Source organism: Lipotes vexillifer, unplaced genomic scaffold (assembly GCF_000442215.2).
Source record: "Lipotes vexillifer unplaced genomic scaffold, Lipotes_vexillifer_v1.1 scaffold392, whole genome shotgun sequence".
NCBI lineage: Eukaryota > Metazoa > Chordata > Mammalia > Artiodactyla > Lipotidae > Lipotes > Lipotes vexillifer.
Window position 1 is genome coordinate 140,021 of NW_006776123.1, and position 14,985 is coordinate 155,005.

The window sequence follows — 14,985 nt, forward strand, 5'->3', positions numbered from 1 at the left end:
AAGCCAGGGAACAACTTCACCCTAAAAGTCACTTGCTTCTGTTTTTCCCTTAATGATTATTTAATCCATTCATCATATGTCATTATTCCTCGACGAGCTAGTAGAGAGGAAGAAAGGAGTGGGATCAATATATACTGCTTAGCATTTTCACATAACTCAATTTTATGCAACTAATTACTTAAAGATAGTGTTGAAGCTAATTTTAGCAAGTAATAAGCTTTAGGCAGGATCTTAGAGAATATTCTGCCTTTTAAACTTCATAGGTTCTGGAGTTGAAAGTTGAAGGCCCCTTTACTGACAGGGTGGCCAAACGTTCCTCAGATCCTCGCCATCTCCTTGATGGCGAGTGTCAACAAAAGCGCCACGCTCGTCACCTACAGAGAACATTTAAAACTAAGTTAAAAGCATAGATTAAATAAATTCATTTGTGCCAGCTTCCGAAAGGCAAAGGCAATCTTCAGAGCCAGGAAATGAGAGAAGCCAGAAAGGCCATGCCATAGAGAGTGGACAGCTGGCATCTACTAAACCCCACTGAAAACACAGCCCATTCCATAGGTCACTCAGATGAGTCAGTTATCTCTGTGGACTCCCCTCTCAGAAGTGCCTTCTACCTAACACGATCTGCCTGGGGCTCACTAACCCACTGCCTGCCTTCTGAGCAACACCATTTTTGGTTAGTAATTCCAGCAAGGAAGAGGCTCAATGAGTACAACCCAGAAGTTCTGGTTTTATATCAAGTGGACTAGAGGAAGACGCTGAGGCCAAGACTGGGAACAGGTCCCTGCCCTTCACCCAGTGACACTCTTAGTGATGTTTCACATTCCAGACTGTGTCTTTTTTGGAGAAAGCCAAAGTCAGTGACCAGTCATGTCACTGGTTTGAGAAAAAAATAGTGACCAGGAAGGACATTTCTACAGTCAAATTCATATAAACTATTCCAGACATGCATCAAGGTTCTATTTGCTGTCTTCCTTGGGTCAGGGTGTAATAAACTCAATCAAGAAAGATAAGGGAGTAACTTATCTTGCTTCCCCTAAAATCAATGCTAGCACACAGGCATTTTGCTATTTGTCTGGAAGTGACCGAAGGGTGGGGGGGAAGGCATCCCTGAGTGGGTCACGTGACCCTACCAGCTCCCAAGGCAGATCTCTTCTCACGAGGGCTCAGTGGGGAGCCTCTGAAACCTGTGCAGGTTTTTCTCTGCAGATGCAGGAAGAAAGCAGGTGGATGGATAAATAAACATGGCCTTGCTCCTGGTGGCCTTGCTCACATTCCTGAGCTTGGGCTCAGGATGTCATCATCGGATCTGTCACTGCTCTAACAGGGTTTTCCTCTGCCAGGAGAGCAAGGTGACAGAGATTCCCTCTGACCTCCCCAGGAATGCGGTTGAACTGTGAGTATCAGAGACAGTGGGAACGACAGCGTGGCCGGTATTTGTGTGTTGCATGCTATTGTTATTTTCACATTGGACTGATAACTGTTGGGCTAAAATATTTCTGCCCTGACCAAAGGCGTACATAAAACAAACTCCCCCGGCCCAACACTCCCGCCCTGCGGTTCTCCAAGGATCGTAGTGAAACTTTGTCTCAGAATTGTCGGGGAAGGGCAGCACGGAGACCCAAATCCAAAAGCAAAGGGAAGAGATTTTCGTTGTTTTCAACACTTTTGCTCTTGGGTGCCATAGACTCTTTGGTGAAACCAGAAAAATAAAACCAAGAAAAATCAGAAACCTAGAAGAGTTAGGATTGGAGGGAGAAAGATGCCTTCGATTTAAGTGGAAAGCGCAGTGTGTTTCCTGAGGACACTGAATTCAAGAAGGCAAGAGTCACTACTGCTTTGGAGGCACCAGCAAGTAATCCCTGAACTGAGACTCTGCTTCCTGGGGAAAAAGGAATTGTAAGGGAGGGAAGGGATGTGAAAAAAGGAAGAAAGAAAAGAAAAAAGGAGGCAGAGAGGGACGGAGAGAGACAGGATAATCTTTCATACCCCTGGGAAAATGTGATTCCCAACTTTAGATTTTTACTGAACTATTTTAATAGGCAGTAGACGGACTCTAAGAATTGGACAAGATCTTAGACATCATTTCACTCTGTCTCTTTATTTTGCAATTGAGGAATCCGGGGTCTGGAGAGTAAAGAGAATTGCCCAAACTCTCACAATGAGTTGAGACAGAGCCTAAACTAGAAAGCAGGGCTTTTGACTCACAGTCAACTGTTCTTCCCTTAAAGTCCCATATCTACTGCATTAGAGCAAGAGGAAAGCAGAACTGTTTAATTGTCCAATTACTATTGATATTTCCCCCGAGAACTGGCAAGTCGTGGCTGAGAGACTGTAGATATGCTCAGTGGTTTTATCCCAAGGATTTTAAAGAGAAGCTGCTATTCTGGAAGCCTGTTTTAACCTTGGTTCCCCAAAGCTATGCATGACTCTTATGTTACTGCAGAAGGTGGTCACCTTTTTGTTTACCAATTGCCATAGCTACACTCAAACACGATGGTGTTGCACTTAAGATTTTCATTCAGGGACAAATGGCCGCAAGACTGACTCGGTTCTGCTTGCTCCTTTTTCCCTTGACATCACAAGCCCTCCATTCCTACCCAAAGGCAGCTGCAGCGCCAGGGAAAGTAAGTGACCAACTGCGTGTTTTGGCTGAACCGCCTCAGATGGACAGCTACTCCTGATTATAAGGAAGAACGCACCTATGCACAGTCTGCTTTGTTACTTGATCATAAACACAGGAGGAAGCCGGTATACCTGAGCTCCTGTAAGAAGTCACCCATTCCTAAGCGACTTTGAACAATTACTTAACCTCTTTTGAGCCTCAAGTCCCTAACTTCTAGGGGGTTTAATACGACCTCCTTAGTGGATGGTGGTGAACGCTACATGATATAGCCCCCCAACACACACGCACAATTTCTACCTCTCCTGGCCCTTCTCTTTTTTCAATGTTTCCCCATGGGCCAAGCAGTGCCAACCAGTCGCTAAAGCAGACAGCCTCTAACGAGACTTAATTTTACGGTGATACTCCTCTATCCAAAACTCCCTTCTGTGTTAGGCTGTCTGCTTTCTGGTATCTCTTTACTAGAAGAGAGAATTTTTTTTCATTCTGCATAGAACAACAGGGAGTAGCCAGATGTGAGCCACAGTCTGTGGAATGCCCACTTCTGATTTAGACTATAGCTGAGAGTGGCTAAATTATTTCTGGCTTCAGTAGGGTTTAGGCAGCCTGAGACAACATAGCACCGTGAATAAAGTACTCAACTAGGTGAGCAGGGTCAGGAATGGAGGGAATTCTCAGGTTATAGTCACAGGTGGGCCTTTAATTGATTATGACAAGTCAGAGATGGAAGAGTGTGGACTCCAGATCGCAAGAGACCTGGGTTCTAACCCAGACTATGACATTGCTTTTTGTTCTATCACGTGGGCTCTTGGCTGTATCATGGAAATTGCAACGTGTACCTTTTTCAGAGTTGCTGTGAGGACTAAATGGAGTATTAAAACATCCAGCACAATGCCTCGCAAGTGGCAGGGGAGGGGGGGGACTGTTGTTGCTTTCGTCATCTGTAAAATACTAGAGAAAAAAACACCACAGAGGGCATTCAGGATGATCAAATGAATCAACAGGAATGAGAATGCTTTGAAAACTGGATGTAAAGCTCTTCATAACTTTGAGATAGTTTACAGCAACCCACTGGCTTAAGAATAGTCCTCCTCCTCCTCCTCCCAGTGGCCGGAGCACTCCCTCTCCGCGCACTTACTTTCCGAGTAAGAAAATGTGTTCCTCTAGGCTTTCAATATTTTCCAAGAACTCAAGGAGCAGGTTTCATCCTGACCATGGGCAAAGGATTTTTTTTGATTTCAGACTTAACTTAGAAACTCAGCTTTACCTGGGGGGCAGTCAATGAATCTAGAAAGGACCCTTTGATCTTGCTTAATTCTTCCTGGAGTGAGAATTTCTAAGAAGAATGTGAACACCCATTCAAAACTTGAAATTTTAAGTCTAAGTGACAGTGTGGACACAGATATCTTTTTCTCCAGCAGGCTCACATGACCACAATACTAGAAGAAAAGACTCCACTGATGCCCATTCTTGGCGTAGGGAGATCTGTACTGAGATTATATTACAGGCTGCCTGTGTTGACCCCTCTCCTCACAGCAAGTTCCTGTATCTCACTGCCATCTCAATTGACCAGCACTTAACTTCTAATTATCTAATTATATTTTTCCCTTTTATTTTCTTCCTTTGCTATATATTCCTTGTTTTGCTGTTTTGGTTTAGATCACTAGCCGTATCCCATAACCACAGACTATTGTTTAGATAGGAACTAGTTTAGTCTTTCCTTAGTAGGTCCTTCGTTCGGAGGGATGTTATCAGTATTACGCCAAAAGGAAAGCCTTTCGCTATGCCAATAAGGTTCTGGGATCTCCAAGAGGAAAATAGATTTTTTGATGCTTGCAAACAATTTCAACTGCAGAATTTTTTCTTTAAGAGCGTCTTCCAGGATTAATATTCTGAGAACACTTTGAGAAAGGCTGGTTCAAAGTTGGTCTATCCAACCCCAGCCACCAGTACAGATCCCCTGTAAAGTCTGCACTGCAGCCCAGGGGATTGAGATCCCCTGATGCTCAATAACAGCTAAAGATGGACCTCTGGCTGATTTTCATTGCTTTATGCCTGACAAGCAACTATTTAGGACCACCATGTGTCCTCATGAAGGAGACGGTTCTGAACTACAGACTAAAGCCACAACAGAACTAGGTGTTACTCTTTCAGAGGTGTAGAAAGGGATGGATTACAAAACTACTAAAGCCACTGTTGACGTCTTCATTTGTTGAATATTGATAATTCAATTCACCTCATCATGTAGGTTTCATGTTTCCAATTGCCCACATCTAATCAGTTTTACAAACTCCCTTCGTACTGCTACAAGAAGCAATTCTTTTTTTCATTGCCATCACCTTTGTTTGGGATCTGAACATCTAAAGCCTGGATTAAATAGTTACGTGCTAATCTACCTCCTTGCTACCAATCTCTCTCTTCTCCAAACCAGCCTGAACACCGTCATTCTAGGCTTCTCCATTAAACACCACTGCCACCATGTTATGATTCCCCAGTTCAAAATCATTCCGTGGCTCATCTTTCCGACTTTACCTCTCACCTTTCACCAACAGGAGCCATCTACTCCGCCAGGCTGATAAAGACTTGCTCTCAAGCTCAGTTTGTGTCCCGGGGTGTTTATGTCATACCACTTGCTTATGTAATCTTCAATTTCTTCTTTGTCTCTGGAAATCCAACCTACTTATCAGAAGCTTACTCAAAGGTTGCTTCCCTGACCATTACATTTTCATTTAATCTGAATCCCGGTGCAGTTCATTTTATAATCTTGCTTTGCCCTTAATTTTTCATATGTATCTTATTTCCGCAACTGAAGTGAAAATTTCCTTATTACTTACTCCTTATTGTGCCTGGCTCAATGCAATGTAGGTTCTGGGGCCTCGATTACATGTAGAACAAATGGTACAATAAATAAGGGGGAATTGCATCTATTTATTTGCTCCGCTCCTCAGTATCGAAGAAAAGAGTCTTACAAAAGATGATTATTGCTCTCCCTGTGGTGAACTACTATAGGATTTGATAGTTTCCTTGTTTTCTTCGCTTTTTTATGTGTTTATTTTTTTAAAAAAATGCCTGTATATCATTCTGGAATCCATTAATTTATTCAGAAAGAGAGATACATAGACTAGAAACAAAGTCTACTAAGTTAAAAGCTGAATATTCTGTATTTTAGGCACGCCACTCAGTTCTCTTGACTTAATAGTACCTGTCTATTTCTAAAAGGAATACTGAAAGGATGAGTGAAACTACCTAAACAAAATCACTTTAAACCAGACAAAAATGTTCAAAGAAATATAATTTTTGCCAATTAAGGTCAAATTCCAAACCCTGAATGTTAGGTTTCTTGTGTTTCCCAGATGTGCTTTGATTATTGTAGCCTGCCTGGATATTAAAACCAAACACCCCACTGTGCAGATTGCTCTGGGTGCCCATATCTGGAGACTCTTACTGTCTTGTTTAGAGATTTCTTTGAAAGAAACAAACAGCACAGTCTTCATGCTAAAGCATACATAATCTTTCCTCTCAAAACAAAACCCTGCACCTACTTTAGTGAGAAATGATATGTCTATATGTCCAACACTTGGAAATTTAATTGGACTGGGGTAAGGAAGGTTTATATTTCCTGCAGAGGAATCAGAAAAAGGAACGGCTATAGAATGCAGTAACTTGAAAGGGGAAAGGTAAAAATTATATTGCAGGGGAAATAAATTCTTTAAAGTAGAAGGTAAATTCTACTCTGAGAATTGGCTAAGAGCTCTAATTTACAGAGTCATTTCAGCTATTGAAAAGTAAGAGTTTGATGGTGTAGATCTGCACTACTTGGTGATGATAAAATCCCCTTGCTTTTACCTAAAGGTCAGTGCTGTCCTTCCTCCCCCAAGTCTTCTGCCAAAGAAGCCTAAGCTTCAGAAGCAGGAAATCTTGGCAGCAAATGGAAAATTCATTTATCGTTTGATTATCCTTTTCCAAAACCACTAATTGGGTTATCCAGTCACTGTGGTTGATTGGACTATTTATTTTTAAGCTGTTAGATTTAAACTCCCCAATTTAGCTTTATTTAGACTAGATTCTAGCTTATATATCCCACAAGGTCACCTAGGAAAGAGAGTAATTATTTTTAATTGCTTAGGATCTGATGATTATAATGAGAATTGGATGTTTCTTCTTAATCTGACCTCTCCCTGAAGTATCTGTGAGCATGTTTTAGGTCTCTGACCTGAACGTGTCATTACCTTGTTCTTTCATATGGAACATGGCAACTGATCTGAAAGTCTTCAAGGGATGTTCAAAAACTCTTTTGGAGTAAAGCAACCAAACCCTTGCCATAGACCTGAAGTCGATTATATTTTTAGTCTCAGGAGTGCCTACCTAGCGTCTACTCTCTTTCATACCCTCTCCCAGAGCTGGCTCTCTTTTCAGCTAGAGCCAACACACAGCCATCACAGAATCCTGTTATCACAAATCTGGAAAACATACAGCATGAGCCAACTTTTGTATCTCCTGAATGCTAAGATTGATGAAAACCTCTAAGAAATAGGAACCCTAAAAGTTCAGCTGTTTCAATGAATCAGAGAGATCAATTGAGGATATGGGAGAGAAAATTCATCAGTAGATTGGTGAAAGGTGGAAGTAAAACAGTGCTGAGGTTTCTTTCACATTTAAAATGCTTTGATTTTACAAACATCTTCAGGCATCAAACTTCCCAAAACCAACAGGGTTTTTCTAGGCCTCCAGAGTCCAACATGTATGTAATTCCTAAATTTCTGTACTTCAGTTGTGGGATTTTGAAGGGGGGTGTGGTTCTTAGGCTTAACAGACAGTTCTGTTAAGTTCTGTTATTTATAAATGCAACACGGAAAACCTCCCCACAGACACCTCTCTATGGTTACTTTCAGTTTGGGGTTTTAAACAAAGACTTTGTGAGGGATCCCAGCTCCAAAAATGACTTTGTAACTAGATAAACAAAGGCTGATTGGAGGTCATGGAACATTTCATACAGAACCTCCTGGAATAGAAGGGCATTGAAAAAATAAAAGAAGAGCCAGAGCCTTGAGCACTAGATTTCAGGAGTGGCCCCAGGATAAAATATCCTGTCCCTTCTAAGAAAGTCTACTAAGTTTTGGTTCAGAAGATAGGATCACATCCCTAGAAGACAGGGTGCCTGTACTTGTGCTTCATTCATCAGCTCAGGGTAACAGCTTCTGAATCAGCCTCTATGCTTCCAGCCTTCTCCCCTCCCAACCCTCTGCTCTGAGTCCTGGCCCTGGTTTAATTCCTCTGTGGGCTCCAATGCCCCGATTCAGGACAAAAGTCCGAAGTCCAAACTTATGTTTGACATTAAGTTCCTCCATATTTTGTCCTCAAATTTAAGTCTCCTGTCTTCTCTCTCAGCTTCTAGCCTTTCTATGCTTTGCTCTATGGACTATTTCCTAATCCCCAGCTCCCAAACATACCTTACATTCCCCTACCTAAATACTATAATTTTCTCCAACCTGAAATGAATCCTACTCTATCTAACAGAGTCAGCTTTTGAGACCAGGTAAAGGTGCTCGTTTTTCATGAAGTTTTCTTTCAACATCAAATATTTATTGATTATATTTGTGCAAGGCACTATACTGGACACTTGGGAGAAAAGAATCAATAGGGGAGGCACAGGGCCTGTTCTCATGGAGCTGCTAAAAGAGAAGAGTATCAAACAAGAAACGACAGTAATGTTTTTCCTCACTTTTACCCACAACAATAAAAATCCCCCTCAGAACCCGGAACGGTCACTGTCAAAACCACTCATTTGACAATTAACTGCAAGTTGCCTTGTACAATCTGAAATCATAGATTGTGATAGCTGGAAGAAACAGACGCCTAATGAAGGCCAATGAGGAGACGTCTGCCTGCCTGATGCCGGAGAAAAAATGGATGCGAAGACGGGTGTCTGACTGTCCCATCTACAATACATTTGCTCTTTTGACCACCTAGGGTTGATTTCAGGAGCTGTGCAGGGCCACTTCCAGACACCTTATTTTTTTAAAAGGTCAGAAACTCCTATCTTTATTTTACAAGGAAAACACAGCCCTCAAATAAAATAGAATGACAAACGAACACCAGCAAATTTATGGTAAGGCTTAACTGGCAGATGTCCAAATATTTAAGTTTGACTAGAAATTTTCAAATTGGGCAAATACAAGGGTCTGGGTCCTTTGAGTTGGGATAGAGGAAAAGGGTACAGAAGGTGGAAAACAGCACCAAAAGTGGAAGCTTAGGCTGCACTGTTTTCTTTGCTACCCTCATAATTTCCCAAAGCTGCTTGTGCCCGTGAATACTATTAAGTGACACTGGGGAGACAGTGGGTAAAAGGAGTTTATGTGTCAATGCACAGTGTATGACAGCTTCCCTTTCAGAGCAGCTGAACGTCATCTAATCTGGTAATCACACAGAGTTAGTCTTAACAAAGCCCAGATGTCTCTTCTGAAAATGATATACCTTAAAAACGTCTACATTGGCATAAGCAGGCCACTAATAAGAAATTCTTGAATGCTCTTGAATTTATAAGCAGTTTCTCTTCCTTCTAAATTTCAAACTATTTTTGCATGGCTATGTTTAGAATCGAAAAACAAATTGAATGCAAAAAAAAAAAAAATGATCACTCTCCATCATCAGATCACAGCCTGAGCAAGTATCAACAGTCAGCCCCAAACCCTTGCCACTGCCATATGCCCACCAAGGCTAATTTCTGCTCAGGGCAGGAAGGAATTTAATTGGTGTTTCTTTATGGTGTTTCTTTCTTCGTTTAATTGGTGTTTTTTTTACGGGCAAGCAGTGTAGACTTTCCGTAAGTAAATATATTGGGGGGGGGAGGGTGGGTGCAGCAGAAAATACAACAAGAAACACTCTTTTAATTTAGAAAACAAACTGGAAAGGCAATGAAAGCAAATATGAGATTTATGGTGAACAGCAAAGCGGTCATCTGGAATCCTGCACACAGTAGCAAAACTGTTTATCAGGCCCCTGATTGTGAAAATCGGCTGAGCTCCTTCAATAAGAACATACCGTCTTAGAATGGCATCTGATTCCCCCAAACAAATGTTAGGGACAAGAGGAAAGAGAACAAACAGTTATGATAACCAGATAGGAAAATTACAAAGTAGCTCTGGAAGCAGAGCTATAGGGTAAGAAGAAACAAAACAAGAGCCACAGAAGTATAAATAAAAGGAGGGGCTGGGCCACTGAGTCGGGGAATCACTGTGTCAATATCTAGGTCTTGCCTCTTGGGCTGGGCAAAGTCCCTGGAGAAGATTCTTCCAAGCTCCTACCTGGAGGGTGAAGCCCTACTGCCAGCGTTCTGGTGGCCGGGGGTCTCAGCATCCGGCAGCCATAAGTGGTCTCTGCGATCTCCAGTTCAGAAGCTCTCTGTTCTACTCTCTTGAAAGAATAAACCTTTGGTGTTTTTCTCAGGTGGGGAGGACCACTGGCCTGACTATACCAAGTGGGTAGTGTGGCTGTTTCTTAAACAACCTTTCCACCAACCCTCTTTATTTTGGCCACCTCAACCCTATTCACCACCCCCAGTTCCGCTTCTGGGGACACCAGTGCCTCCAATTCCTGAGTGTTTTAGGGATTGTGAAGTGTAAATCACATTGGTTTAGGATTCCATTTTCTAGTGTCTGCCAAGTCAGCGATCCTCAAACTTTAATGCAAGCACATCAGAGGAATATACCGGGAAAATGCAGATTCCGACTCAGTAAGTCTGGGGAGGGGTCTGAGATTCTACATTTCTAACCAGCTCCAGGATGCCCTGGCTGTACTAGTACAAGAACCACATTCATCCATGTTCTTTATAACCCTAAAATTCCATTGCTCTTGTTCCTCTGTCCTTATGGCTTTAAAAGGAAGAAAAAAAAAAATTCCCCTTACTGTCTTCTCAGTGGGGTTTTAAGAGGAAACCAATGGTCATTTAGTTATTTGTTTACTCTGCCTTCTCTTCCCAGGAATCCCCATTCATTATTCAACCCACTCAATCTGACTCTGCCCATCGTTCCACTAAAAGTTATCTTGCCACAGGTATCAATAAACTCCTCTTAAATATTTTAAGTATGTTTTACACTGTGTATGTTTATATTATTTTTCAAATAAAAGTTTGAATATACGAGGAAGGCGCACCATTCAGATACTAGATTCAAGGGCATCTCCCCACCTACATGTTACCTGTTTCTCAGGAACATGCCTCACAGGCGACCATCCTCCTGCATGAAACACTTTTCTCTCTTGACCTCCAGCTTCTGTGACACCATACTAGTTTTCCTCCTACATCTCACATCAGACCTTCGTCTTCTCTGCTACCCAGTCTCTAAATGTTGGAGTTCCCCAGACTTCCTCTGGACCCTCTTCTCTCATGAATCTGTACTCTCTCTACAGTGATCTCATCAGTCCCGTGGCTTTAAATGCCACCTACATTCAAAATCCATGTGTCATGTCTGACCTCTTCATTGATCCCCAGACAAGTAATACCCATCTGAAACCTTGACATTGTCACTGGATCTCTTGCAGGCATCTCAAAACCAGCAAGCAAAAAACAGTACACTTGATCGCCCTCCCCTCAGCTCCTCAGAATATTCTCTCCCAGGCTTCATCATCTGAATTAATGCACACATCACCAACTCCTCACCATCAAATCCAATCCAAGTGCTGGAGACTAGACCCCTACAATACACCTCAAGTATCTCCACTTCTCACCTTCCTTATCACCACCCCAGCTCAAACCACCACCTCTCTCACCTACTACAAAGAAGATGGCATAAGATTACTTAGAATTCACTTAGAATAAAATTTATTCAATCCACGTTCATGACTACCTATTATAACAGCACTAGTCTAGGTGTCAGAGATCCAGCACTGAGCAAAACAAACAAAATCTCTTCCTTTGGGGTGCTTACATGCTTTGTCATGGCTACAAGGTACTCTGTGATCTGACCTCTGCCTGCCTTTCCATAGGCATGGTGCATATCACGCATCACTTGCCCATTGCCACTATGCTCTAGCCACCCTGGACACTTTTCTGCTCTACAAACACACCAGGCTCTCACCACCTGAAAGCTTTCACTTGCTTTTCTTTCTGTCTAGAATGTTTTTTTCTCTCCTCTTCCGTCTCCACCCAAATTCCAACCACTTAGAGTGGCCTTCCTTGACCAGTCCACTATAGTAGCACCCCTACCTTGCACTAGCTTATGACCACTTTCTTCCATAAACTCGCTGCAATTTGAACGTTTTTATTTGTTTATCTATTCCCCACCACCACCACTAGAAACCAGAACTAAAGCTTCATGATGGCAAGGATTCACTCATGCAGAATAGCTCCTGGTACAGAGTAGATGCTCAATACCTACATGAATTGAATGAATAAATGAAAGGCCCCTTCAACAAATAAGAACTAGGAGAGACTGAATGTAACAAACACCTATTAATCCTACTGTATCATCCTGCTGTGTGCCTCTTATACTATCTCACCCAACAGTCTTGCACTGTAGCTATTACTGTTCCCATTTTAGGAAATAAGAAAAACGAAATCAATCCATTCTGAATGTCAGGAGTGAAATTGAGATTGCTGATATACCTGATTAGGAAACGTCCAATCTTCGTACTAACCAAGAAAAGAGAGAAAGACCTCCCTGTCCTCTGAACTCAATCCCTAAAGAAAAACCATCTAAACTCATCATCTGAGCTTAAATATGCACGGTGCTGGAGTTATCTATAATACCAATTTTACATATTATCTTGCCTCTCAAATACGGTGAAGCTCTCTGAGGGCTAGCACTGCGCCCCTCTCCTGCTCTCAGCAGCATTGGGTACTCAGTAACTGTTCAATAAGGAGGACAGAGAAAATGAATGAATAAATAAATAAATAGGAGGACTGAAAAGTAGATGTCAGTGATAAGTTGCAAAATAACCAGAAGCTGTGTAATAACACTAAGAAGCTGTTTGAATGATATGCAAGCCTATAGAGGAGGTAGTTAGCAGAACTGGTTCCAGCTTTGCTGCCTTGCACACATTTCCAGTGAAGATGGCTCCCCATTCATAATTAACCCTCAGCAGGTTGAGTAGCTGATCTTCAGCAGGTGGAGAGGCCTAGAAGAAGTGGCCGCCATGTGAACATGGAGTGCTCATGGGGGTTTGGAGATCTCTGCAGACAGTACTCCCTAAATGGTCCACCTCCAATTAGATGAATCGTGATGATGTTTGAAAAGTTCCACAGAATTCCAAAAGAAAAAAAAAATCCTTATTGGTCTACTGCGAACTCACAGACTCTTGCAAGATTTCTTTCTAGATTTGGGGAATTCTACCTCTGCTTTCTCATTTTGGATAGGATTTAAAGTCTGGAGCAAGGCTGCTCCAACCAGTCCATAGCTCTTTATGTGTTATGATTTGAGAGGCACCAAGTTAGCTCAGTTGCCCTCAAATATCTCCCCTACTACTTGCCACAAAGCCACCATTAATTAATTAATCCTTGGAGCCTTAAAGATTTCCCTAATTTCTAAGACTCTGCAGTTGAAATACAAAATCCTCTTGGAGAAGAAATCTTTTAAGCTTTTAAAATGGCCCTTTAGTATTTTTCAAAGTGCATTCTTCACAACCTGAGTTTCATAAGACACTCTAGAAAAAGTAAATGTTTAAAATGTCTAACATAATCAAATAAGTTCGGAAAATGCTGTATGCTATACCCCCATCTCGGAGATTAACAATGGACCTAACATGTAAAAAGGTTTCAGAGGTGTCCCAATCTTATATCACTTATAACTGTTGCACAAGACTCACTAGGAAACTCTCATTTAATGAGATGTATTTAACCAAGAATACGCTTTGGTGAACAGGTCTCCATAGATACCCATGGAAACGGAAGGGTCGAGAAAGGTAGTATATACAACCCAAAATATATGATAGACACATATTTTAAAATTCTATGTAGGCCAGTTCTTCCCCTGTGCAAACCTGCCCTGCTCCTCAAATCAGAGAATTTTTTTTTTTGCCATGCGACACGTGGGATCCCAGTTCCCCAACCAGGGATCAAGCCCATGCCCCCTGCAGTGGAAGCACAGAATCCTAACCACTGGACCATCAGGGAAGTCCCAAATCAGACAGTTTTTTGCTAGATGAACTTAAGAGAGTATACACTTCCTCCTTCCCCTTACTTGTTTTAGGAATGAGAAATGAAGCCCAGTAAAATGATTTGTCTAAGGGCATATGGGTAATTAAAGGTATTCTCTATCTACTGTTTCCAAAGCCACAAACTTTAAATCCTCTATTTCCAAGGTACTGTGCCAGGCTTAGTGGTAAAACATTCCTCTCTACTCCTGCAAAGAACAGACAACCCCCCCCGCCCAGCACATCCACTTCTTATCCCCTCACACCCAAGGAGGTATGAGCATTAGAATTCTACCATTATTTTCTTTTTACCTTTGCTTGATTTTCCAAAACAGCTTTCTTTTTTTTTTTTTCTTTTTGCACTACGCGGGCCTCTCACTGCTGTGGCCTCTCCTGTTGCGGAGCACAGGCTCCAGACGCGCAGGCTCAGCGGCCATGGCTCACGGGCCCAGCCCCTCCGCGGCATGTGGGATCTTCCCGGACCGGGGCACGAACCCACATCCCCTAGCATCGGCAGGCGGACTCTCAACCACTGCGCCACCAGGGAAGCCCCTGCCCAATTTTTAATCAGATGGGTTTTTGGTGGGTTTTTTTGAAGTTGAATTGTATGAGCTTATTACATATATCCCATATTAACCCCTATCAGCCATATCATTTGCAAATATTTTCTCCCATTCAGTAGGTTGTCTTTTCATCTTGTCAGTGGTTTCCTTTGCTGTGCAAAAGCTTTCAAGTTTAATTAGGTCCCATTTGTTCATTTTTGCTTTTATGTCCTTTGCTTTAAGAGACAGATCCAAAAAATATATTGCTATGATGTATATCGGATATATATGTCGGATAATTCAGCCGTAGTTAACGTCTCGGCAAATGTGTGTGATGGATGAGAAGGCGGTTGAGGTGTCTGGTGTGTAATGTATTGCTAGGAACAGGCCTGTTAGGATTTGTATGATTAAGCAGAGGCCGAGTAGGGAGCCGAAATTTCATCATGAAGAGATATTTGATGGGGTGGGAAGGTCAATGAATGTTTTATTTAGAATTTTTATTAGTGGGTGTGTTTTTCGGATGTTTGTCATTAGGGTTCTTATAGTTGAATAACAACGATGGTTTTTCATATCATAGGTCATGGTTGGAGTCCATGTGAGAATAATGATAATATATGTTGCATTTATTATGAGTATTATTTTTGTAATTAGCTTGGTAGGGGTTTCTTCGAAACCTTCTCCTATTTATGGGGGTTT

At 41.9% G+C, this 14,985-nt stretch overlaps 1 protein-coding gene across 3 annotated transcripts in view; it reads left to right on the plus strand.

The window, feature by feature from the left end:
- Positions 1–1,120: 1,120 nt before the first annotated feature.
- The window catches only part of FSHR (follicle stimulating hormone receptor), a 178,790-nt gene continuing 164,925 nt past the window's right edge, over positions 1,121–14,985 (plus strand). For 2 of the 3 annotated variants that reach the window (XM_007450286.1, XM_007450285.1), the window contains exon 1: positions 1,121–1,393. In XM_007450286.1, the coding sequence (XP_007450348.1) occupies positions 1,242–1,393 (152 nt within the window). In that variant the 5' untranslated portion in view covers positions 1,121–1,241. The remainder of the gene's footprint in view (positions 1,394–14,985) is intronic. The other variant, XM_007450287.1, reaches the window with a different exon arrangement.